At 52.3% G+C, this 26,915-nt stretch overlaps 1 protein-coding gene across 3 annotated transcripts in view; it reads right to left on the reverse strand.

The window, feature by feature from the left end:
- Window positions 1-1,098: 1,098 nt before the first annotated feature.
- Smad3 (SMAD family member 3) overlaps window positions 1,099-26,915 on the reverse strand; it is an 80,831-nt gene continuing 55,014 nt past the window's right edge. Inside the window, exons 2-9 of one of the 3 annotated variants that reach the window (XM_048793671.1) lie at window positions 23,936-24,129; window positions 23,680-23,811; window positions 22,337-22,411; window positions 19,431-19,481; window positions 12,125-12,337; window positions 10,232-10,369; window positions 7,913-8,057; window positions 1,099-5,578 (exon numbers count right to left, since the gene is read on the reverse strand). In XM_048793671.1, the coding sequence (XP_048649628.1) occupies window positions 5,425-5,578; window positions 7,913-8,057; window positions 10,232-10,369; window positions 12,125-12,337; window positions 19,431-19,481; window positions 22,337-22,411; window positions 23,680-23,811; window positions 23,936-24,020 (993 nt within the window). In that variant the 5' untranslated portion in view covers window positions 24,021-24,129 and the 3' untranslated portion in view covers window positions 1,099-5,424. Of the gene's footprint in view, window positions 5,579-7,912; window positions 8,058-10,231; window positions 10,370-12,124; window positions 12,338-19,430; window positions 19,482-22,336; window positions 22,412-23,679; window positions 23,812-23,935; window positions 24,170-26,915 lie in introns of those variants that run through there. The other 2 variants (XM_048793672.1, XM_015480501.2) reach the window with 2 other exon arrangements.

The raw sequence follows: 26,915 nt of genomic DNA on the forward strand, positions 1-26,915 counted from the left end.
GCGGAGATGCTGGCCAAGAGAGTAGAGTTTAAGGGCCAAGGAGAACTGGGAAGTTTGGGGCAAGGCCTTTCCAGGGGAGTTTGCTCAGCCAGTGCGGCCTTAGCAAGGAGCAAGGAAGCTGTGAGGACCCCGGGAGGGGGAGGGCAGGCCTAAGAACCTGGAGGCAGGATGGAGGAACTGGGGCGGGCCCTGAGGAAACTGGTTCTGTTGGGGGAGGGGGGATGTGTGTTTTGGATCTGTTTTGGATCCCATGTAATGGGCTGTTGGAATTTATGATAGTATGGCTCAGCTGGAAGGTGCCAATCTGAGAGAAATATACATTTCGTAAAACCTTGGGGAAGGCCTTTTAGGGGTCTGGAGGGTGGGATAATCCCAAGGCAGGCATTTGATGCAGTTCACAGAGGACAAGTCTGCAAGCCCCTTGGTGCCCTTGCTGTGAAATGGCCTTCCTGGACTCTGGTGAGGTCCTAAGGTGGACTGCTGCAGAAGAGGTCACACTTGGGGATGATTCTGGCCCCATTTCTTCCTCTGCCCTCCAAATTCTGCTTATTCAAATTCATATTTAGACAAGGAAGAGATTTTGAAATTTCTTTTTCCTTGGGAGTTTAGAATTCAAAATGCATTCTCATAGATGCTAACAGTCATTTGAGCAGAAAGCATGGCAACCCCGTTACTTGTGAGTATGAAACTACCTGTGTGTCGATGGGAAGGCAAGTCTGGCAGCATTTAAGACACAGTGACAGTGCGGAAGAGGCAGAGTGGAAAGGACTAACAGAAGCGTGGGGTGCAGGGCTGGAGGCAATGGCTTCAGTCGTGGCCAGGGGCCCTGCAGGTACCAGGGAAGTTAATACAGACGCCACAGGGTCTCCTGCTGTCTCTCAAAGACTGGCAGGCCCTGGTGATGCCCTCAGTGAGTGAATGAGGGCAGCTGGGATTATCTGAGGACCACCTGGCACATTGGTGGTCAAAGTACATCTGGGTTTGCAGACATTTCCCTCTGATTGCCCTGGATGCTGAGGCCCCCAGGACCTCAGTGGGCTCTGTTAAATCTTCTCTTCACCCGGAGACAGCACCAAGAATCAGACTGAGCTCCTGGCCTAGGAGCTTTTCAATGAAAAGTTTATTAGAAGGGCACTTACAAGAGGAAGGGAAGGGGAATGGACACGGATCTTTAACAATAGGGGTACAATGCTTAGAACAGGTGCTCTGCTTTTAAGATACAAAACTTAGAAAAATCTAAAACACTATAAATAGGTACATGCTTTTTACAAAGATATTAAAAGGTCAGGCTGGCTGAATAGTGAAGGTAATCAACATCCTCCACATTCTCGTCTTCACCCCGACACATGCCAACGCAGGAGTCCAGAACAGCCTGTTGGCAGTGGCAGCAGTGCAGGCCTCCTGGATAAAAGTGGCTCCCTCTCTGGGTAGCGTCTTCACCCCAGGATCCCTGTGGAGGGCCTAGATTTGACTCAGAGCTGCCTGATTTTACACACTGTCACTGTGCAGCCAGCCTCGCTTGGAGTTCTAGATGCTGAGCCAAAAAAGCCACTACACTCCTCAAGGCACCAACATTCAGAACTGGCTGTACCCAACTCTTCCAGCCACTGACCTCAGAAGGGAGAGGCCTTCGCAACTGTTTTAAAAAATTAAATAGTTATCTGTCTGAATGGTTTTAAGAAATTATTACATAAATATAAAAACACCAGAATGCTAGAGTATCCATTATTTCTGCATTAAAAAAACAAAAATCAATTACAGAATCACTGAGAATTTCTCACTCCAGTTTGCCCAAGAGGTGAGTTTCTTTTACATGACAGCTGTGTTTCTGAAGAGGTGCCTGTGTACCAAGTCATCCCCGCTGACTGACACCTCCCATCAGGGGTGCTACATCATCATGGTGACCCACATTCTCTTGAGTATGTTTCCTGCATTCCATCCACTCCAGGAAGTGGCCGATGCTCCTTAAGAGGGGGATGGACAATGTGAAGACTGTTACTTGAAGGGGTCCTACGGGGGAGCGTTGATGCCACAAAAAGAAAAATGGCACAACCTAGCTGTGCTAAGGTTTTCTTCTACTAAAAATGAGACACATGTACATTCTGAGAAAACACCCAACTCTAGCCACTTAAAGCACACTGTAAGAAACAGCGTCCGGAGCCAAGCTTGTGCCATCTCTGGCTACCAGTGGCCCCCTAGGTAAACAGTCCTGCGAGCAGCCTGCAGAGTCCTTTCCCAGCCTCTCCTTTTGAAGACTAGAGGGCACAATCATGAAGCCTCAGAAATGGCAGGTGGGGCTAAGAATGACAGCTCCCTGGACAACTTATGTCCATGCACAACATGCACACACTACTTAAAAGAAAACCTTCCTGTGGTTTGAGTAAAGGCATTCAGCCCTGGACTAGGTCCAGACTCTAGGAAGCCAAAGGGAGATGGAGAAAAACAGACTAAGCACACAATATGTGCTACAGCTCATTTTAATACATTAACAATTTAAAAAATAACTATGGTCAATTAAAAAAAAAACAAAAAAACAGACCACATCAGGACAATGGGAAAGTCTGCCAGCAGCATTGCCCTCATGTGTTTTCTTCCCAAGAGTCAGAGTCCCTGCTCCTGACTCCAGGCTAGTCATAGGTGTCAGGTCCTCCAAAGCCTGCCAAGAAAGTGGCCAGCTGAGATGATGCGCCAGCACAGGCCTGTAGTCCAAACCGGCTGGGGCAGCTACCTGCGTGTGCACTGGAGGGTCTGTTACTGAATTAAGTGAGGAAGCAGAGAGTGGTGGGGAAGGAAAGGTGATAAAAGCTGGCTCCTCGGGAGTGCTGCAGACACCGGATGCAGCTGGGGGACAGCACATGAGGTCATGTTGCCTGAGCAAACTACACTTAAAACTGCTGTCCGGCAGCCCTTCCCATGCCTCTGAAACTGCCCTGGTTTTCCTCTTGCCTCTTTCAGCTGTCCTTTTAAAAAAGTTTTTAAAATGTATAAAAGTCATTCATATAAGATTTAAAACTAAGAAAACTAGTTTTGTGACTTAAGAAGGACACTAATATTACACATGCCCAAAGGACCTATTTGTGTTCCAGGATGGGAAAGGTACCATTCCCTGACATCCAAAAATGACCAAATTTATTTTCACGGATGCCAAAAGTAGATCTGCCTACAGTTTCCTCACATATCCTCTGGTGGTCTCTTAAGGAAAAGGGTCAAGAAAACAGCCTTTGGAAAAAAACACAAAACTCAAAACTTCATGCCAATTAGAAGCATCCATCAGATCTGAGCATTGAGGGTTCTAAGACACCCTCCAAAATGCAGCCAATTATGACCAGCACATCACCAAGATTGTGTTACACCTAAAGCTGTCCCCAAGCACCTGGAGGACAACTGTGCCATAGGAAGCTCTTACGTAATAGGTGAGGAGTGCGAGCCTCAGAAACCACTGCCCGCAGCTTGCATGCGAGGGGCTGTGATTGCTCCAGCAGAAGCCAAAATGGAATATTCCTGCCCCGAGTTCTGAGCTGATCAGGAGCATGAAGGCACACACGGGAGGTTCAGAAGGCCTCGTGTGTGTGTGTGTGTGTGTGTATAGCAGTCAACAGACCACTTTTAGCCAAGCACAAATTCCATACCCACAGCATTTGCACCTATCTGAGGAAGTGAGAGGGTTTGTATTATCTCTGGGTTCTGTCAACACCCTTGTGGAAAGACTCACACAAGTGAGCAAGGTGTTCATTCCATCTCTTCCTGTGTCCTCAGAAGGTGTAGGGAGCAGTTCTCCTAGATGGGAATCTCAAGACCATAGCTGCAGGGGCACTGGATCCTGCAGGTGAGATGCCAGGAAGTCCCCGACATCTTCAAGGAGCATGAGGAATTTCATCACATTTATGGTTTATGACCTGCCAAAAGTATACACTTTATTCCCTTCACCTAGAATAAGACAGGACTTCCATAGGAAATCCCCTCCCCCCTTTTTTTCCTGGTATAAATTCATGCAAAAATGTGGATAAGTCATTTCATATAAAAACAGCAGCAAAGAATAAAGTACCAATTGCAGGTGGCAATCCTGTGTCTGCTGTATTCTGCAAAAGGCCAGTAAAAGAATCAGTTTCGGTTTTTCTTTTTCCAGTTGAAATAATGTATACTAGTTTTCTACCTAATTGCCCTTGGGTGCTGTACTTAACACACAGCATCACTGCAATAGTTGTTACTGAGGGTTCTCTGCCACAAGCTACATAATATCACGTCCCAGGGCGAAGATGACAGATCTCTTTGCACCAAGCCTGCAATTTTCAAAGGTATAAAAAAATTTTAATAGCCCTTTTCATTTGTCTATGTTAGCCTGAGATTTTTCCCTTTTGGTGAATTTACTTCTGCAAATTTCAGCTTCCAAAAGTGCTGACAGGTGTCTCAACAGAACCTGGAAAAGCTTCACCTTGGGAGAGAAGTAGTTGTTGGGTCCCAGTCTGCTTTCCCAGTCGATATGCCTACCCAGGAACTTTTGTTTTTTAATATAAAACAAACATTTAAAAGAGCATATGATAAAGTTGGTTTAATTAATGCAACCGACTACATAAACCAACATAGCCGAATGCATCAGAATACGGCGCGAGACGACCGGGGATGCACTCGCGGTAGTGCTGCCTTAGCCCGAATGCCACTACATCCAACTGCCCTTTGCTTCATGTGAACACTTAATGTCATTCAAATCTCTTTGAGATTAATGTGATAATAGAAACTATACATTGCATACGCACTGAGACTCAGCAGATCCTCCCCACTTTTCCAAGTGAGGAAGGGCAAAAAAGTTTTTGAAGAGATGGGTCTCGTCAACTTTTCCCAGGGTCCCAGGAACACATTCTGCCGAACGTGCTTGCTCACACCAATCAGTGTGTTCTGAGAGGGGAGCCAGCCGGGCAAGCCCCTCCCCATGCGCAGTCAGCTCATCAGGTGCCCACTGCCAGCATGGTGGGGTGCGGCTGGGAATGCTCTATCCGAGAGGCTCTTAATCAAAAGTGCCAGAGAACTGGAACACCTTCCAAGATGAATTCCACACCAAGCCCTGGGCAGAGAGGCTTTCCTGTTGGACTGACATCCCAGATCTCATTAAAAAAGGAGGTGGCTGCAGGAAGGGGCAGGTGGTGAAACACTACCTGTTGGCACAAGCCACTGGAGCAGAAGCCATTTCTTGCCCTTCATGCTGGAGCCTAGGGCATATGTGTTCAGCAGGTACAACTGTTCATAAAATCCATCACTGGGTTTGCTTCTGTGCTTTGGAAAACAGGTTGGTGCCGCCTTGGTTGAGAGAGAAGATTTTCTTCCTTGACAAGAACAGGTTGAGGAGAGTTCTGATTTTCTCCTTTCTCCTCCATGGCCATTTTCCCCAAGCCCGCCCTCCCCTCCCCTCCCTCTTCACTCCCAGGGTCTCTAAGACACGCTGGAACAGCGGATGCTGGGGGAGCCCATCTGGGTGAGAACCTTGTCAAGCCACTGCAAAGGCCCATTCAGGTGCAGCTCAATCCAGCAGGGGGTGCTGGTCACTGTCTGTCTCCTGCAGGAACAGGGAAAGGGATGGGGGGGACTTAAAAAAAGTCCACAAGGATACAAATATAAGTCAGAACATCTTTTTCTGCTTTGGTGACAAGTTAAACTCCTCCAACCAGGGAGGACTCAGTAACTCAGGTTTTTCTTTAGGGGACAAGGAGGGCCTTAAAGTGTTACACATGTAAGGTCAATTCCAGGGTACCCCAGAGGCTCACCAGTTACTGTGACAGGCCCCCCACTAGAGGACCTCCAACCTGAGCAAAGGTCCCCCTGGCTCCCATCTGTGCCAGCTGGGCACCTGCAGCTCCCGGTCTCCAGACCAGGCCCAGCCCCAACAGGCTGCAATGACGTGTATCTGTCTGGTGGAGGGGTGTTTTGTATGAAGTGCCGACTGAGTCCACATGCCTTCAGTTCCCAATGTGCTGATATAATTCCCATCTACGGCCTTATTTTGGAAAATCTTACGAGTAGAGCTAGCCATGAAACAATTACTGGAAAAAACCAAGGCACGCCACACGTTTCTTTTCCCCAAAGTACTTTGTCTAAATTCAGGCTGGCGGATGACGCAGCTCATAGGCGAAGTCCCAAAGGCCTCTGCTGAGCAGAGGCTATCTGCTGAGGCTGGAGTTATGGGTGCCAGCTGGAGGTAAGAAGACTGGGTCCTGCTTTCGGCCTCCTCACAGACACGGTCTGAAACCTTACTCTCCTTGGCCCACGAGGCAGGAGGACAAAGCTGTTCTGGGAAGGGGCCGCACCCGTCCGTTGGGCTGTGGTGCGTGCTGCCAGGCGGCGGTGACGCAGTGGGCTGCACAGGACTGGGAGTGCTGGCAGAACTTCCTGCACAGTGATACAGTGCCCCCAGGGAAAGGCTTCCGCCACCATGGAGCCTCTGCCTGGCCCTCAGCTGGAGGACCATGGTGCCACACCACATCAGGTCCACTGTCCTGAGGGCCACCCTCCTTGCTTGTTGGGCTTCACCTGAGACAGGCCTGCAACCTGGCCCTGGGGTGTCTGCTTGGTCAAGGGCACCTGAGTGTGGTCCCTGGGTTAGAATCTGGGTGTAAGAAGAGCCAGTGGACTTCCCCTGGCTCTTTTCCATTTGGGTCCATCTTTAAATATTTCCCTTTCCCACTAAAAATATTAATTTTCTAACCTTTCACTCTCATTCCCTAAGTGATCTTAGCCAGGGCTGAAAGGTTCGATAAAACATTTCTCCAACGGGACCTCTGGGCCTGGGCTAATCTCTCTAGTTCTTCATAACATGGTCATAAGTCCTCCCAAGGGCTGACAACCTCACCCCCTTGGTGGTTCCCTGGATTTTACAAAGACTGCAGGGATGAAGGTACGGTGTTCCCTGGCACTCTGGGGCAGGCGCAGAAGAACAGCAGCTAAAACTACGGTAACTGGAGGAGGTGGATTTTACAGAGCAAAACCCTCTAATGAGAATCTGACTTTCCATAAGTCATGCTCATCAGGATTTCATTATAAACCGTGGCTCAGAGCCAGCACTGAAATGGGTTTGGCTGGGGTGCAGAATGACTGCAAAACAAAGTAGATTCCAAACATCTGGAAAAATGAAGAGAAGGGAGAGTAGCTTGCAAGGCGCTGACTCCAGCTGACGTGTGGCACCTCTGCGTCTGTGCGCAGGAGCCGGGGGCTGGGCGGGGTGTGCAGCAGGGGGCACGCAGCCCTGCCTGTCAGGAAACCCCTGCCAGGTGTGGGGGGAGAAGGGGCTGGATTCCAGGGAAACCCAACCCGGGATGGTCTGAGGGACTCGAGTAAGCAGAGTAGGCCGACCTGTTAATCAGTACCATATTCAGACCTGTATGTAGGATTCTTAAAAATTACGTCCATGCACAGTAAACTCTTGTAACCATGCAGATCTCCTCCCTCCTTCCTTGATTCTCCTAGATGTTCAGAGTCACCAGCGTCCCCTAGTTCAGAGAGGGAGCCACAGGTGGGAGACCCTTGGGTGAAGGAAACCATCTGCCCTAAGGACTGAGGATGAGTGGCCACACACAGCTCTAGGCTCAGCTTCCCACTGATGAAGTGACTTCAGGCAAGTCATTCGTCTTCCCTAGGCCTTAGTTCCCTCATCTGTGCAACAGGGACGATGCCTGTGTCCTCACCCAGGGTTGTGGAAAGGACAAAATGGGACATGTCTGTTGACAGCACTCGAGAAACTGCTCAGTGCGAGGCCAGTGCTGTCCTGCTCTTCCGGTTGTCTAGGAATGTCTCTGCCCCTCCCGCCCGCCGGGCTGTGGCCTCCCTGATCTGTGGTCTCTGCTCTGGGGCGTGACATCTGGCCTTGCTCATCTCCAAGGAGCCTCTGCTCTGCTGTTCTGGGTTGCCCGTGTTGGTCCCCACTGACCTGTACTCTGCTCCCCAGCCTTTGACGAAGCTCATGCGGATGGTGCACATTCGAGTCAACTGGTAGACAGCCTCGAAGCCCTGGTTGACAGACTGAGCCAAGAGGGCGGCGAACTCCTGGTTGTTGAAGATCTTCAGGTTGCATCCTGCCCAAAATGACAGTGCCGCTGGGAACAGAGGCCTGTACACGCCCACTGCTCCCCTCCCGGCTAAAGCAATCCCGGATCACTCGGCTCAAGTGGCACCTGGTCATCTGAGGCATTAGCCGCATACTCCATGCTTGGCACCATGCCACAGATGGGCCTACCCAGTGCCTCCTCTCAAATCTGTCACCACCTCACTGAGGATGTGCAGCTGATGTGCAGGAGGGAAAATCAAAGGCTGGCCCACAAGCTCCGCCCCCTCCAGCTGTGGGGATGCTGAGGACCCAGGGCATAGTTTGGAGAGGCAAAGGGGCCAAGGCCTTCCAGGGAAAAGAGAGGAAAGGGACCTGAGCCTAGATGCCCATGCTGCCCCGGGCATGATCACCCCCCTGGGCCCTGAAGCTCTCACGTTGGTGGAGGAGCAGGGCGGGCCAGCAGAAAAGCCAGCTGAAAGCTGCAGGACCTGACACCCCGTAGGAAGCTCAGCAGAAGGTCGAGACACTGTCCACCTAGACTCTTCTGACAGATCTGCCTCATTCTGGGGCCAGGAAAGGGGAGAGATCTGGGTCACACTTTGGCCTCTGGGCACAGACTGGGTCGTGGTGACATTCCCAGCAAAGTGGAGGTGTGTGTCTAATTCTCCAGACAGTAAAACTAGAGACAGGCACAAATAAAGTTTAAAATAAACCTCCCACTGCCTGAGTGCCAAGAATGCGTCAACCAGAAAAATAAAGACCAACGCACACGCCAGAATAACCGAAAGGTGAGGCGAGGTGACACCTAGGAGTGGGCCAGCACCAGCGCCCGATCTTGCTGCATGTCTCTGGGCCAGTCACCTTCTCTTTGGAACCTTGTGTCTTTAAAATGGGGGTTCACTGGAGGTTGTCCCTGTTGTGATGTTCTGTGAGCTGACAGGGTCCACTTGGCCCTCACCAAAAAGATGGGGGAGGCCAGGGAAGGAGTGGGCAGAATGCCAGGAATGTCACTGATCTTCCTCTCCTTCCCCTTCTCCAGGGGACATGTGCTGGATCAGGGCTGAGACTGCTCTCCAGCCCCCATCCCCACTCTCTACCCTGCAGAGCTGAGAAACAGAAGAGCACTAGGCGAGAGTCAGCTAGTCTTAGGCTCATCCAGCTTGGCTCCTTCCTAGCTGTGTGTCCTTGGGCAGTTAGCTTAACCCCTCTGAACTTATTTCCTTAACTGCCTTATTAGTAGAGCCAGAGTAACTGGAGAAGATTAAATGAGATCAGATATAAAAATGCACTCTGTAAATGCAACCACAAAAATGCTCGGGAAGTGGGCCACTGTTAAAATTTCAGGTTTTCTGCATTTTAAGTGTATCTTGCTCAGGTCCACTGTCATCTCCTACTCAGCAAGCAGGAAGAGACATGCCACCCATGTGCCATGGGCAATGACCTGGCCCAGGCCACATGCTCTAGCAGCTAGTCACAGCCCACAGCCTTTGGTGCCTGCAGTGTGAGAAGTGGGCTTTGGCTGGGCTTCCACTGGGATATTTGAAGTAAAGAGGCCTTGGGGCAGGACAGGGGGCAGAGCAGCCTCCTACCTGACCTTGCTGTCCAAACTCCACTCTGCCTAAATCATCTTACAGGGTGTGGCCTCACACACATGCTCAGGGTCCAGGTAGATTCATCAGCCTCGCTGAGAAAACCCTCAACAGTTCCACAGGATAAAACTGAAACTTTCCTCCCATCTTCCCATGGCCTAGTCCCACCAAGTTCTTCAAACATTTCCTTCTTTTACACAACCCCTCCTCCAATCAGAGTGTCCCCTAAGTGTCCTGCCTTGCATCACCTCCATGCCTCTGCCTGCAGTGCCCTCCAGGGCTCCATGCCACCACCCTGTGCCTATCCCAATGGTCAAACCACACTCTCTCCAGGTGCTGGGCACCCTCCCCTGCATTAGACTCTTCTGTCTCTATCATACACACCTCACAGGTCTGCAGACAGGTAGCCCAGGGGAAAGGCAGATGTCCTCCATGCTGCCTCTGCTCCCTGGAGGACCAGGGAGAGCACAGGAAGACGTGGGCATGGAGAGAGCCCAGCCAAACACCTCCATGCTGACAGGGCGGACCCCGATGAGGAAACATGGCTGGAAAGAGGGACTCTCCAGCACCCTGGATGTGCCATCAAGATGGGCACCACATTGGGGAGGCTTACCTGGTGGGATCTTGCAGACGGTGGCTGGATGCCAACCGTAGCGCTGGTTACAGTTGGGAGACTGGACGAAGATGGCGCTGTCGCTGAGGCACTCTGCGAAGACCTCCCCTCCGATGTAGTAGAGCCTCACGCCTCGCCCTGGAGATGTGGGGAGATGGGATCAGGAGCCTGTGCCCACACCGCAGCCCCAGGGCCAGTGGAGATTGGCAAAGAGGACTGAGCTGCAGTGGCTGCCCCAAGGGACTGCCAGCTCCCTTCACCATGGGACCCAGAGCCCAACTTGAAACCCAAGTAGAGAAATCACAAGTGACACTGGATTTCTAAAGGGGGGGAGGCAGAGAAATAAGAGCCCGTGATAACCTCAGTGACAGTTTCTGCCACTGGCTAGCCATAGGTCTCAGTCACATTACCCCACCTGGGGGCTGAGCTCCTCTAGAAAACGGGTAGCTGCTGTGCCTGGTGAGTGACAGCTGCTGTCCCCCCTCTGACCACACCACCACTCTGCTCCCTCCTTGCCCCAAGATTCAGAGGGTCACTCGTAAACCTGCCAGGCTCCTGAGGCAGCAGACCCTCTGGGAGCCCTCTGCTGCAGGAATGGTGTGACGCCATCCCTCTCGGCGTGTTTCTGAAGGAGACCACAGGGTCACATCATTTACTTTTCCTTCATCTCTTAAATCCACTCCAGATGGACAGAAATTATTTTTAAATTGCTTCTGCAGTTCCAACAGTTAGATAAACACTCCGACAAGGAGCTCTCTGCTCAGCCAGGGGATGCGCCCTTATGCACGGGAAATTCTCTGCTCCGCTCCTCAGAGGCCCAGAGGGCCAGAAACGCAGCCAGGTTTTCCAGGCCCAATGGCAGGTGGGTGGAAACCAGGCGACCGACCTGTATACCATTCCATGTCCCTGTTCCTGCCTCTAATCCCCACTACTCCCATTTCCTCTCATCTGGGTCCTACAGGACTGTGTGCTTGGGGCCCGGAGTCCACAAGGAAGGGCAAGAGCACAAGGAAGGCAGCCAGGATGGGAGTGGAGAGATCCGGACCAAGAGACCGCATGCCCTAGCCCGCGGCCTGCAAGCTCTTCTCTCCACTACAGAAGTTCTTTTCAAGCCAATCTGAGAGAGAGCTCAGAGGAAGCCAGCAAGAGCAGAGGTACCCTGGGGCAGGTGGGGACAATGGCCCTTGCTGCTGCCCCTGCCAAGCTCCTGAGTTTGTCCGCAGAGCCTCTTGGCCAGCCCTTGGGGCTTCAGGATGATGGCTGAGGATGTCCTACCACATCATCTCCGCAGCCCTTCTGGGGGGCAGCAGTCTGTGACCCTGGATGGTAAAACCATGACTGTACTTAGCGTAACCTCCCACGGGAACCAAGACCATGCGGCTGTGTCTTCCCTGAACCCACAATGCTCCTCTCCTGGTGCTGGAACACAGCACGCTAGTAGTTATATTTGAGTTGTGGACATTTCTTGTCTTTGAACCTTTTTGAAATTATCTAGAATATTCACATAAGAAATTTAACAAATGAAAAAACCCTCCTCCAATAACGACCACCTACTTATCAACCTAGCTGTACCTCAAGGGATATTTATTAAAAGATTCGTACACGTTAACCTTCCCCACAGACTTCCCTTCCTTGTCCCCTAAATGAGGTGTTCTCTTCCTTGGCTTCTGAGTTTTCAGAGATTATCTGCATCTCTGGGTGGAAATGAATTGAACTCCAAGGAGACTGAACCCTAGCTGTCTGGCCTCTAAATGGAGCAAGAGGAGGATCTGGGGGCCAGGATGGATGAGTGAGTCCTATCCCCACATCCCAGCAGGAGGCTGAGCACAGCCAGGGGAGGCATGCAGAGGCTGCTCTGGGCCAGAGGTGGGGACAGCATGGCCACCCCATTACCGATGTGCCTCCGTGTGAGCTCCACGGCAGCGTTCCTGTTGACATTGGACAGCAGGCCTAGGCAGAAGCGCTCGGAGTTGGAGGGGTCAGTGAAGCCGTCCACCGTCATGGATGGCTGCGAGGCATGGAATGTCTCCCCGACACGCTGGTTCAGCTCGTAGTAGGAGATGGAGCACCAGAAGGCTGGCTCGCAGTAGGTGACTGGCTGCAGGTCTGCAGAGACAGAAGCCTCGGGTCAGGGCCTCAGGCCCCCTGCTCCCAGGGCCATCTGGTTATTCAGGGTGTATCTATGAGCTGCTGCCTGTGAGCATCCTGATGATCCAACCCGACCATGAGGCCCAGAGCCCATCCCTCCTCCCTTGCCTTAGCCCTTTGGCTCTGATGGGAGAAGCAAGATGGCTGGCTATGCCCAGGTCCCAGCACTGGCCTGAGAACCCTACCCACTGTCTGTCTGGCAACTTGTGGGATCCAACAGATCTCGAAAGGTGCTAAGCCTTAGAGAAAAATCAGAAGCAGTGCTGCCCACAGGGAAGAGCCTGGGTGACCTCTGCCGACAGAGAGGCCCTGAGCTTCAGGAGTCCAGGCACACAGTCCCTTCTATAGGTGAAGGGACCTGAAGAAGAGATGCAGACCATTGCCAGCCCTGCCTGTCACATACTCAGAAAGTGCCCGCTGGAGGATACCCCCAGACTGGGCTCCTCGGCCTCAGCACCACTGACATTTGGGCCCAGACTGCTGTTTGGAGAAAGGGGGCTCCAAATGTCACAAGGTGTTTAGTGCCCTTCTGGCCCTACCCATGAGATGCCAGTACCATACATCCCCCTCCCCCTCCCAAGAGGTGACAATAAAAAATGTCTCCAGGCACTGCCAGCTGCTTTGCAAGGGGTAAAACTGCCCTGGATGCTTGGCCAGGTCACGGAGCAGTGCAGGCCCTCTCTGTGAGCCCCAGTTCCCACCGTGCCTTGGTCTGGGTGCAGAAGCCTCTTTACCACCAGGGCTGTGAGTGGGTGTGCCAAGCTAGCTCACGGAGGGGCAGGCACATGTCAGGCACTCAATGTGAGGTGTCAAGAATTGCCCACCCTCCACCTCTGGAGTGGCAGAGCACCCTTGCCCTTCTAGGCAGGGAGCAAGGGAAGATGAGGTTGAAGGCAGAGGTCTAAGCTGCCTAATGGGGAAGGGAGGAATGACGAGGCAGGGGCATCTGTGGCCTGTGCCCTGGCTCCTGAGGTCAGGCTGAGACACGTCAGCCACATCCGGCTCTGGCTTTGCTGGATGCTTCAGCATTCCAATGAGATAAGCGATATTCTAAACACTGTGGTCACTAAAATGTAAGCTATGTTGCCTTGGAAACTTCAAAAAGAAAAGAAATCCAAGTGCAATCCAAGCATGCAAAGTGGTCAGGCAACACATCAGGGCTTCTGGCTGCCCAGGTGCAGGCTCTGCTGACCTTGCTGTGTGAACTTGGGTACATGACTGCCCTCTGTGACCTCAGTTTCCTAGTCTGTACAATGGCTAGTGCACCAGAAGACACCCACAGCAAACTATCTAGGTCACTGTGCTTCTGGCAGGGGTCGGCCTGAATAGGCAGCTTTGGCTGATCTGGGCCAAACTTTTGGCTGATCTCAGCAACGTGGAGAACAGCACACAGGCCTCACCTCCAAGGCATAAAGCCCTGCCCAGAATTCCCCGGGCCTGGTACAGGTAAAAAGAGACCAAGCTAGGTTCCCAGAGACAGTGACACACCACAGCCAAAACGAGCAGGCAGTGTATCCCCTGCAGAACATGGTCCCAAACCAGGCTCCGGGAAGCGTGGGCTTCGCGGAGTCTGAGTCCAAGAGGCCCTCCAAGCAGATCTGAGCCCTTCAAGTTGCTGACACACTGGACACATCAGTAGGAAGATTCTGGTTTGGGGAAGTGGTGTCATTAGACCAGTGTCAAAGTTTTGAGGGTTTCCATTTTAAAAAAGTGCTATTTGATCAGAAGCAGGGCAGAGCCAGAGCCATGGTCCTGCCATGTGCTTGCTTTTCTCTGCAAACAACTGAAAGATGCCCCTGCCTTCCATCCCCCACTCCCATCAGCTCCCAGCTGCTTTCTAAAGGCAATTCTGCAAGAGAAGCCATGGACACAAAAGTATGGCAACCACCTCTGGGTTCTTCCTTCAATAGAACTTTATTTTTTAAACTATATATTGCCCTTGTTTCTTTTCCACCAAAGGCTTTATCCACATCATGCTAAGTATGAGAAATACAAAGTCTGGACTCTGGAAAGGAAAAAGCTATGACTGGGATAACCATAAAGTTACTTATAGTCACTGAAAGAACACTAGGCCCTGAGCTTCCTAGCAGCCAAAGTGAAAAGAGAACATAACCTGTTACATGGCTCTGGTTGACAAATGCACAATGCTTACTAGTTCCTCAAGAAAAACAAAACTTGTCCTGGCATGAAATCTTAAAGGTCATCTCTCAGGGGTAGGTGGCAATCCCTCTCCCATACCAAACAAGCCAGCAGGCCCTGGTTTCAAGAGTTTAGATGCAGAAGCAGTTCTACATGTAAGACACTATTGGAAGGCTCCTCTGGGAAAATACCTATGAGGGGGTTCAGTGATGTGCCCCTTGGAGGGCAGTTTTGCTTCTCCAGGCCAAGGAGAAGCCTAGAGTGGTAGAGGAAGTCACGGGTCAAGGCCTTGCCTTCAAGCAGTGCTGCTCGCGGCCACACTGCCTCATCTGTGAACCTCCCTTCCCAGAGCAGAGGTGTCCGGGATGCAGGACCCTCCAGCTCCAGCCACCCTGCCGCCACCCCCCGTGGAGTGTCAGCCAGACTTCTCCTCGGGTAGCATGGGGCACGGTGCTTAATTCTCAGCTGGCCCCCTGCCAGGCTAACGCGTTGGCTGGCTTCAGGTTTGAGCCTTGTTCCAAGCTGGCATAGACGTTCTGTTTTGTTTAAGGAAAAGAAAACAGAATAAAACCCAAAAGGCAACGCTCAGATTAAGGGATGCCTATTAAAAACATGTGCAAAAGATTCAGATCCAGTAAAGGGAAAGGTGGGGGAGGGGCAGGGAGTTAACTCTCTACTGCAGGGGAAAGCTGCAAATGGGCAACAGCCAGGCCAGCTGGCACCACAAGGCTCAAGGTCAAAACAAGTGGACTGGCCACGTCTGGGTCTCTTCACCTGCAGAAGACAGCTCTGCCTCCGTCCGGGAGAGTCCACACTCCAGTCCCACACCCATCCTGCTGCATCTCCCACTCTGCTGTTCCCTCTCCCTGGACCGCCCTTCCCCTCCGTCTGCACGGACCTGACCTGGAAGGCCCAGCGAGTGTGCCTGAAACATTCCCTCCATGCGGAATGGCCCTCATGTCCCAGCCTCCTGGGTAAGGAGTTGGCTGCATAGTGGGTTAGCGCCCTGCAGGCCCAGGCCAGCTATGTCCCCAGCATCCAGGGCAGCAATTCTGACCTCTCTCCAAGGATCAGAGCAACAACCAATTGTGCACAGAAAGAACCCCGCGTTCTTGATCCTGCAACCCAACTACCACCATTCCTGGTGGTAAAGTCTAAGCCGGACCCTGGGGAGGGTGACTTCCTGTCATCACGTGGCCTGCGTGTGATTTCGCAAGCTTAGGGAAGACTGGAGCCAGAGGCAGCCCTAGGAAAACGGCTTGTGCAGCAGCATGAGGACACCTGGCACCAGGTCATTGTGACCTGGACCCCTGTCCTTTTCTCCAGGGCTGGTGGCCTTCCACTTTCCAGCAGCCCTGCCACCCACCCCGGCCTCTGTCTCCTGGCATAGAGGAAGGCTCATTCTGCCTGCGGCACTCTGGGAAACCATCCCCTCCTTAAACTCCAGCTCGACCTCTCCCAGGACACTCCCTGGGACCTCATTTTCCTCAGTCAAGCCGCTCCCTAAATGTCTCACTTTAACACAGGGAACAACTTACTCACCCAGCAGGACCCAGCGCGTTACCTTTCTCCTCTCCCTCCATCTCCATTTGCCCCAATCCTACCGACCCAAATGCCCAGGAAACTCCAGGTGACTCACCAAGCACAACACGTACTCAGAGAAACGTCACCTGCTCCTGTCCCTTTCCCTGCAAAACAAAGCTCCTGGGCTCCAGATGCCCAGCGGGGCCTCCCCTGCCTGGGGGCTCCTCCTCCAGTCACCAGGCCACGGCTCCTTGCCAGAAGTGGCTTTACTGTGGCAGGACACTCAGTCTTCCCCAGACCTAAGCCCAGGACCCATGCCTGGAGGGGGAGGAAATCAAAGAAGCCGGAAGTCCTTTCATCCTTGTTGTATAATAATTTTGTAATAATTTCTTTAAAGGACATACTGAGGTCCAGGTCACAGACGCATCCCGCCTCCTGCCTGGGGAGGAGACCTCACTCGTCCTAGTGCACACTGGCCAATGCAGCCTGTGGATCCAGGCTCAAGACCGGCTCCCAGACACCCGCCCCTGCCAGCCACATTTCCCTAAAGCATGCGTCCCTCCCAGCTGCCTCGCAGCAGCGGCTGCCACAGGGACTTTGTGCTTTTCCTCCAGTAATTCCCCCCAGCAGTTCCACTGTGGAGGGTGATAAACCCCTCACCATCTGGAGCCCACCACCAACTTCATTCTGTAGGCAGGAGGGCCAAGGGGACATCACGAGCCCTTTCAGCCTCATCTTTCCCAAGTCCCCCAATGTGCCACCCAGCACAGTGCCAGTTGTCCTTGAACACATCCTGCCCTCCCATCTGAAGGTCTCTCCCTCCACTTGGCCTCATAGTAGCCCCCTGTCCTTCAAGTTCATGCTCACATGTGTCACATGGCTCAAGTGGTCCTAGCCCATCATATTTTCCTCCTGGCACACACAATCCCCTTCCTCTGCACTTGCTCCCTTGGCACCTGGAGCAAGGTATCACAGGTAAACATGGATCCCTGGCCACCCCAGCAGGCTGTGAATGCCCAAATGTCGCCCCCACTCTGGACCCCAGCATTCATGAACACTAGGAACTTGGCAAATGCTGAGGATAGGATATTCCTGGTCAGACATCCCCACGAAGGCCCTGGTGTTGACCTCTGAACACTCCCAGTACTTTCATCTGCATTTACCTCTTGTTTTATAATTAATTATAATCCCAACTTATCAATCCCAACAAGGCCATTGACCTTGACAACAGGGTCTAGGATTCTCCCTCTGGTCCCCCCACCTGGACAGGCACATGGTGACCAGACGGAAGTACCTGGGGAATGAACGAGGAAGACAGGCAAGCTGGCAGGGCTCCTACCCGGGGACCATAGCCTGTTGCCTGTCCCTTCTGGAACCTTATTCTCTGAGTGAGGCAGGTGGGGACAGCTGGTCCAAATGGCCCAGCAAGGCAGAGTCCTGCTGCCATGGTGGACATGCTATGGATCAAGGAGGATCGAGGATGAACGAGTCCACCCTATTCTATGATATCCTAATTTATAAAATTAAGAGTATGCCTCACAGAGTTGTTATGAAGATTAACACTCATGAAGCAGTTGAATAGCAATAAACAGAAGTTCTCAGGAAATGCCAGCCATCGTCACCATCACCCTCACCTCACCCCTTCCCACTGTGGTGCCTCGAATCTGTGACAGCTCTCAGGTAGGTTCTGAATGGAAAAGTGGGCGCAGGGGCTCATCCAGCAGAGAGGAGGCTGGGCCTGCCGGCACCAGTGTCTCGCCCTGGTCCTGCTCTTGACTTGCTGGCTGATTCGTCCCGATTCAGACCTTCCTGGCAGGTGAGTAACTAGGCCAGTATGAGTGGCCTCCATGCTCCATGGGCCAGCTCAGGGATGTTCCTGCCTTTGTCAGAAATGACCTAAGAATCATCCACTCTCAGATAAGCATGTGAAGAAGGGGCAAGGGTCCAAGCTTGACTCACCCCTCATCCTAGACTCCATGATCTAAGGGTGGTCCCTGCTAAATGCCACCTGGGACAGCTTGCTAAACGGCTGAGCTGGGCAGCGGCCACCTCCAACCTGCCCTGTGACCTCTGGTTTCAAAGCCAAGTGCTGACCCCAGAGTCTGTTGGCTGAATGTGCTGCCTTGACCATAGTAGGGTGAACAGAAAATAAATCTAAACCAGCTCATCTCAAAAGCTGAAAGCCAGAGTTAAGTGTGCAGTCATGGCCTTTAGTTTCTCGAGTGTTCCCATGGCTTCGGGCCTCCTGAGTTTGTTTTTAAGAACTCAGTCCTTTCCTATCAGGAACATGACCTTCCCTCTGCAAAGCCCAGTGCTCACAGTGAGATGTTAAAACAGATCCCCCAAAGTCACATGTCACTCTGCCCACATGGTAGCTTGTTTAAAGTGCTCCCAAGCACCTCCCAATATTCCAAATGATGAATTTTATCTGACACTCTCGGTCAAGGTCTGAAAACAAGCGGGCCCCAAAGCCAGTCCAGTGCACTCTGATTCACCACATGTGGACATTAACCATTGCTCTTCCTGAGCCACAGAGTAAGTTCCAGCAATAAAGCTTCAAACGAAACCCAAATCACATTTTCTAACACTACCAGCTCAGAAGACCAGAAACTCTCCTCCATAAAAATGACACAGACATTTCCTTTGTTTTGAGCCCGTCGAAATAGGCTCCACGCTGAAGCCACAAGGACTCCAGAAGCCTGTCCCAGCCTGGAGAACTGAAGGACACTGCCAGGGCTGGCAGAGTGACCCTTAGAAACACTGAGCCAGAAGCCCAACAATCCAGGGGTGTTGGGGAAATGAGGGGCCAGCTGCTCAAAAACATCATGAGGTAATGCAGAGTGGTAAACTAGGCATCTAAATATGGAAACACGTTTGCACAACAACAGAGAAGACAGGAAGGCATACATGCTGGATCCCAGACAGCTGGCTGGTGGGATCATGGGCATAACTCCCCACCCCTGCTTATACGTTGCTGTTTTAATAAAAAGATAAATTATAGCAAGATGAAATATTCAGATAAAGTCCACATGCGTGTATCTGAAGCAAGTCTGTGAACGCCGGTGGGTGGAGTTGCATAGCCGCCGTGGCTTTGCACCAAACCACACGTATGTGCTTGGCTCACCACAGACCCTCATCTCCTGGGCCTAAGCGCTGGGGGATTTTCATTCACTCACGTCTGACCGCCACTCAGGTGAAATACAAACCCGGCACATGGTTGCCTTTTCTGCCACCACTGTCTCAGGTTTCCACGTTCTGAGGTGACCTGAGTCACTATAACCAGAAACCTGAGCGGCTAAGCTGGGCAGATGGTGGGGTGAGGGGCTGGGAGCCCCACCTTCAGTGTAGCAGCCAGGGTGGGTTCCAGGCATGGGACAGAGATACTTACCCAGGTTATTGTGTGCTGGGGACATCGGATTTGGGGACAGATTTGGAGAACCTGAAAGGTGAGACACAGTGATAAGACTTAATAAAAGATCCTATGGGGAGAGCCCAGACTGAGCGCCAAGTCCCAGAAGGTGACCTAACCTCATGCCCTGGCCCATACTGCCCGCCCTGGGCCCCAGTTTCTCCACTGGTGGAACAAGGGTTGATGGGGTGATGATCTCAGAGGCCTCCTCCACACAGATGGTTTTAGGACCCTAACCAGTGCTCCAGCACTGGCGTACTGCCTTCTCAACTAGGGTAGGTGGCATCTTTTTCTTCAGCTTACATGACCTTCCTGTTACCTATGCTTCCAGGAAAATAAGAGGAGCCTGAAGCCATGCCCACAGCCCCAGGTGGTGGAAGGCTGGCCTCCCACCCCAGGTGACCCAGGCATCCCCAGTTCTGCTCTCAGTCCTTTATGCTCAGGAAATGCCAATCTTAGGACACTGACAGGTCCTGCCTCAGAAATCCTGAGCTAGATTGACCTTCTGTGCAAGACAGGAGAGTGCGCGTAGGGAAAGTCCAGTTCCTCCTAATTCATATTCTGATTTTTTTCTCCATCCCAGAGCCCCCTTCAAAGAAATCCAGTCGCTGCCCCTTCACAGAGCACCGTCCTGCTTGTCCCCTTTGTTCCTGTATAGTTGAGGCTACAGGAGTTATTGATTTCTTAATATCCCTGGGGGATAGATTTCCAGACCCCCGAACCAGGCCTGGAGACTGTCCTTGCACCTGGCCTCAAGCACATGCTTTCTCAAGCTGCCTCTAGAGGTCTTTTATTTCAACCCAATGAGCTGTAACCTCCTTGAGGGCAAGGGATGAGCCACAGGGTTCTTCTCCAGGGTGGTACCTAATCCAAATGGAGACACTGAACAAATCACTGGAGGATCAACATTTCAAAGTCAGTCATGGGGTTTGGACACACCACCATGTACCAGCCGTGTGACTTTGGCAAAGTCCTTTAACCTTCTAAGACTTCATGTTCCCTGGGTGTGAAGTAGGGATAATATCATCTACTGGGTGACATGTAAACACGGAGATCGTGCATATCAAAATGCTCATGCCATGATTGGCACACTGTAGGCACTTAATAAATGTTCATTTCTAATTTGTGGTGGCCTGAAGGCTGTGGGACCTTCTCACTGCTCTGAAAGGTGCCCACGCTGGCCAGGGGAGACCCGTGGTGAACAGGTAACCTGCTGGCCTGAGACACTGCCATGCCTCACACAGGAGGGAAGTCAAGCCCTGAGCAACTGAACTGGGACCCAAATGGGGAACTCTGAGGAAGAAGAGAGAATAAATAGGAGCCCTCTACCCAACCACGCACAGGCTGGCCCGGGGCCACAAAAGCTAGTGTCACCTTTAGATACATCACTATAGTGCCATGTGGGCAGAGGAGAGAAAAAAAGAAGGAACACAGAAAGGGGGCAGAAGGGAAGAGAAACCAGGGAGGAGAGGGTGCAAACATGCTGCCCTTCCCATCTACATCCCCTCCCCTCTGAGCTCTGTTTACAAGAGTAATCATTCTACAGATATGGAGAGCAGCGAACGGGGAGGAGAGAAAGCAGACAAGAAATCGAGCAGCTGGAGAGAGACCGCTTAGCTGGCCCATTTCCCATGCCAGCCTTTAATAGCTGCAAGCCTGCAGCGGTCACTTGGCATTGAATGCAGGAAGGTCTTCAGTGCACTCCAGCTGGGTCCACATGGCCAGCCACTCACCAGGGTGTGTGTGTGTGTCGGGGCTGAGCTCAACCCCTAAGTGCCACAACACCCAGGCTGGATTTCAGCAACTACGTTTACAACACATTTGTGAGCCCGTTTCATTCTTTGGGGAATTGCACAATCCCTTCTGGGCTGTGTGCAGGGGTAGGTGGCTCCGCCATGTCTAGCAGCTCTGTGTGTACAAGGCATGCCCGCCACCGTAAGAATGGGACATCTGCTGGGCTCTCTCCTCCTCCTCCTCACCCAGCCACACACAACACCGCACACATTCTATGTGGCAGCTGGGGTTCAGTTCAAGAAGCTGCTGGTTTGCGGCCAATTGGGTCCCATAACAAATGACGTGAGAAACATCTGGAGATGTGGCAGGAGAGAGCTAGGCTGGATCCCTCCTGGTAGGAGCACTGTGATCACATTTGACCACCATAAAAAATAGCTGCTTCTGTAGCCGTTGGAGATCTTTTTCTCTACCCAGGCTGCCTCTCCTTGCTTCTCACGTGAACTGTTCCGGTGTCTTAGCCTGGCTTCCACCCTACTGCCAGCAACATCTCACTGAGGCACAGGCCTGCCTAAGGCCTTCAGCAGCCCCCATCAGCCCTGGGCTGTGGGCCAAGTGCTCTGCCTGGCTGGAAGATCTGCAGCTTGAAGCCCACATGACTGGCCCTCTGTCATCCTCTCTGGACGGAGCATGCCAGCCCTACTGAGCAACCTGGGCTGGATATCCCTGGACTCAGACCGCACTGAGCTCTCACTGTCCCTAGAATGCACCAGGCTCTCCCATTCAGGACCCCTACAAGTCTGCCTGGTGCACCCTTTGCCCAGTCGGATGGCATGGCTAATGCTTATGCAGCACCAAGACTCAACTCAGGAAAAAGTCTACAGTGCAAGATACACTTCCTTCCCTGACCAGGTTAAGTGACCTATTTTGTGCCCTAGCTGACACATTGTGTCTTCCATCCAGGCATATATGAGACAGCAGAGCAACTGCTGACCAACTTCTCCGTCTCCAATGATGTGTAAGCTCAGCATTTGCCACATAGTGGTTACTCTATAAACACTGGCTAGAGAGGAGGGAGCGAAGGGTGGTGGGGAGGGGAAGGGCGGGCAGGACGAGCCACTCTGCTGAGACTGAGTACGCCTCCACCAACTGACCTGCGTCCATGCTGTGGTTCATCTGGTGGTCGCTGGTCTCTCCATCTTCACTCAGGTAGCCAGGGGGTGGGGTCTCTGGAATCAGAAGGTAGGTGGCCCATTAAACGGTTTGCACAGCTTGGCCCTGGTACACCATTTGCAAATACATCAAGGGTTCACGTTGCTACCCAGAATGGGGTGCTGGAGGAACACGGCCTAGGAGTGAAGGTGGCCACTCCTGGATTCTGCCTGCTCCGCCTGTCTGGACCAGACAGCACGCCGACGACGATGAACTCCCAAGCCTGAAATGCCTGTTCCTAGAGCTGCTGCCAGACTAACTTCTGCCTGTTCTTCAAGGTCAAGTTAACCCCACGCCCTCTGGGGAGGCTTCTGGACTTGCCTCAGCCTCCCCCATCTCTGGCCTCTGGAGAGCTGCGCCTTCGAGCCCGCCCCTTGGCCCCTGCATCTTCCCCTGCAGACCGCTGCTGTCCGTATTTGTTGTCTCTAGGGATGTGGCTCAGCGCCCCAGGGAGACTGCTTTCCATTTCTCTCACACTCCTCCAGACCCTGCTTTAGCCTCCAAGGTCTGCCATCCCAGGAAGGAGATGACTTACCCCCAGACCAGAGATACCTGCAAGGATCTGAAAGGGCTGGATAGGGGGCCTCTCCCACCCGCTCTGACCCGAGCACACAGGCTGGGCCACGCTCAGCCAGTGAGCTAAGCTAGAGTGAGAGCCACGTCCAAATTAGACCGCTCTAAAAGGAGCGCAGCTGGATGACTGCCCCAGCAAGCAAAAGTCGCTGTGGCTGGCCCAAGGGTGGCCAAGTACAATTCCCCAGGACGTCAAGAGTGCTGGTGATTCACACATTATTTGCATGTCAATGAGGGGCTTCTCAAAACATTTGCATTCTTTGACAGGGGAGCCCTTTTCTCCCAGCAGGCAGAGTAAAAACTCCAACTCTGCCTCAGCTCCCACCCAGGCTCTAACCCTTCCCAGGTCTGAAGCCCAGGCTACTTCCAGGGCCCTGGGCTCCCCTACTCCGCAGTCCCCACTGCCTGCACACCAGCCCTGGCCTACGGACCTGCGTGAGGGCGGCCGAGAAACACAGTGCTGCTATTTCCACTTCCAAAATAAATGAGTGCACTGAGGCTGGGCGGAAGGGTCACGCTGCCCCTCGTGCCAAGAAAAGCATCATTAGCCAGCGGGGAGCTGAGGCCACAGGTCCTCTCCCAGCAGGGATGCGGGTCTGTCAGGGGCCCAGGGCCTGCGTTTTGCACAGATAGAGGAGGACAGGGAGTGGGGGGGACAGAGCAGGCCTGGGGCCACCCTGCCTCCCCAGCCTGTCCCCACCCCTATGAATACCTGGAATATTGCTCTGGGGCTCGATGCCGGCGGGGAAGTTGGTGTTCTCAGGGATGGAATGGCTGTAGTCGTCCAGCGGGGGAAACTCGGCCGGGATCTCTGTGTGCCGTGGCACCAGCACAGGAGGTAGAACTGTCCAAAGGAGACAGAGCAAGGCCACTCAGCACCTAGGCAGGGCTGGCACCAAAGCCCCTGAGCCCCCAGGCACGCCACACACCCTCCCTGGGGACGGTGCTGGGCAGCCCAGGGGCCATACCTGGCGTTTCTACCCTCTGGTAGTGGTAGGGGTTCACGCAGACCTCGTCCTTCTTCATGTTGAAGGCGAATTCACACAGCTCCATGGCCCGCAGCTCATGGTGGCTGTGCAGGTCAGGCCATCGCCACAGGCGACAGTAGATGACATGGGGCAGCCCCTTCCGATGGGACACCTGCAGCCGGCCATCCAAAGACCTGCCGGCATGGGGAGGGGCAGAAAGAGACAGCCGAGTGGGTTTGGCTGGCCTTTTCCAGAGCCCAGCCCCCTCAGCTCCAGCCCCGGGTTGGCAGATGCTCAGCACTACACCCTCCCGCCTTCCTCTGGGCCCAGAAGTCCAGGAGATCAGAGCCGGGCTGTGCTGGAAGGGATCCTAGAAGAAGCAGGCGGCCCACCAAGGAAGACGCAGGGCCGCCACAGCCAGCAGAACTGGCCTTGCCCCCCAGGGTCAGGGTGAGCTCCCAGGAGAGCCGGGGCTCCTCTTGGAAAAGATGCACTGAAGCCTGCTCCAAAAAGGTCATTCCTCTGGCCCTGTTGCAGGCTAGAGGAGCAAGGAAGAGGGCTGGGTACAAGACAAGGCCAAGGTGGCAGGCAGAGTTGGTTCTACAGGGCCTGGGGGCTGTGACAGGGAGTCTGCCTTTTTAGTAAAAGCAGCTAAGTGGCCTCAAGGATGCTCACGGGGACTATGCTGGGGGCAGGTCCTGTGATAATTCTGGCTGAGGGTGACCAGTCACGAGGGTGACCAATCAGGTGGGGTTGAAGGTTGGAGTAGGGAGCTTAGAAGGGGGTGAGTAAAGAGGCACCCTACCAAGGGGCAGTACTTTCCTCAAGAAGAGCATCGTAGGACTCTATCATTCAGGGAACGATTTTTCTCATAGCTGGGCGAGGCTGGCAGAAAGACAAGTGCTAGCTGTCCCCTTAGAACAGAGGATACCCATCAGTCTGAATAAACAGAATTTATGGGCACTCTGAAGGAGGTACAACCAGGGGCCCCATCCAGAGAAAAACAGAGGGAATCAATCAAAGTCTAAGCCATTGACCTACGAAGGGTGAGGGACAGGCAAAGGTCAGCACTGGGCTTGGCCTCAGGGACAAACCAGGAGCTGCTGAGTAAGGGCATCTGGAAGTATGTAATTACCTCCCTCCCGTGGGGCCCAGACCAAGGAACCCCTACAGCTGAAAACAGTAATTACCAGGCAGAACAAGAGAGGACAGCCTGAGACTTGCCCCTAAGGTACAGCGGGAAGACTGCCAGATATGGAGTCATAAGGCCTGGGGTCAAGATGTGTTTCCACTTTCCCTGCTGCAAGACTCTGGGCAAGGCATAATGTTTCTAGGGCCTTCAGTTGCCTTGTCTGCAAAATGGAGACGTTCTCCCACTGCCCTGACCTCAGCGAAGCTCAGTGTCCATTTACAGATGCTTTGCAAAGCACCAACCAGCACAAACCTCCTAAGAGCCTCTCTCCACCTTGCTCTGGATAAGGGGGTGACCGAGAAAGAAAGGGAGAGTAGGAAGTGGTGAGAGGGGACAGAGAATTAGTCAGCCATTCTCACTCTCTTGCAAAGCCACCAAATGCCCACAGATTAAGGAAGTGGCCACATTGGCTCTTCAGGGTTTGACAAAAGCTCCAACAAAGGGCCAGCTGGGTGTTGTAGTCCCCTCTGCATGGAGCGCCCCTAGAGAAGAGCTCAGGCCAGCGGGAGAGAAGAACGAGGTCAGAGGGAGGCCCCATGTGGGTGCTGGAAGGAGGCGGCCACCTTTCTTTAAAAATAATGATACATGAATTATTCTGATGATAATTACATTTTTAGCAAGCCAGGGAGCTATGGTCATCAAGGAAGTGTGGAAAATAGTATGGAGTCAGACAAACAGACCAGTGGAACCTGACAGAGTCCACAAACGGTCACACATACACAGACAAGTGATTTCTAAGAGCTAAGTGAGTGAAGAAAGGATGGTTACTTCAACAAATAGTGGTAAAACAAGTGGGTATCCACAGACAAGAAGAGCAAATGCCAACCTATACCTTGCATTCACCCAAAATGTAATAGAAGAAGGCCACAGTGGAAAGCCGAAAATTACAAAACTTTGGAACAGACAAACATTTCTAGTACTGCATCAAAAGCACAATCCATCAAAAAGAAAGCTGAGATGTTGGACTTCATCAAAATTTAAGCCTCTGATCTTTGAAAGACATTATACTATTAAGAGAATAAAAAAGATGGGCAGCCAACCGGGAGAAAATATTTGTAAAGCAAGTATCTGATAAAGGACCTGAATAAAGAGCTCCAAAAACTCAAAAGAAACCAATTTTAAAATAAGCAGCAAGTGATTTTTAAAAGATGCTATACAAAAATAAGCTAGCAAATACGCACATGAAAAGATGTTCTGTATCATTAGTCGTTAGAGAAGTGCAAATTAAAACTGCAATGAGCTACGACACCATTATCAGAATACCTGAAATTAAAAGGATTGTTTATGCCACCTGTTGGTGAGGAGGTGGAGCAGCGGGAACTCCAGAACCTCGCTGGTGGGGTAGAGAGATGGTTAGTGGGGAAAACAGTTCAGGAGTCAAAATGTAAACGCACCCTAAGATCCCCCCAGTCCTTAGCATTTACCCAAGAGAACTGAAAGCACATGTCCAAGGACTGGCATCCCATGGGGTCAACACAAAGGCACACCCCTCGGCAATCAAGAAAGGACCGTTGATACATGTGACATTGTGCATGGATCCAAAACTGATTGTGCTGACTGAAAAGAAGCCAGACACGATTCTGTTTATGTAAAATTATAGAGTAATTTAAAGTAAAGTAAAAATACAAACTGTTCCACAGTGACAGAAAGCAGATTGGAAGTTGCCCAGGCAGGGGAGAGGGCGTGTGCAGGGGAGGGAGGGATGAAGGACCAAAGTGTATAGGTATATACATGTCAATTTATCAAATTGTGTGTGTGCGTATTTTTTTTCTTTTCTTTTTTTTTTTT

The sequence above is a fragment of the Marmota marmota genome, unplaced genomic scaffold, assembly GCF_001458135.2.
Source record: "Marmota marmota marmota unplaced genomic scaffold, marMar, whole genome shotgun sequence".
Lineage (NCBI taxonomy): Eukaryota > Metazoa > Chordata > Mammalia > Rodentia > Sciuridae > Marmota > Marmota marmota.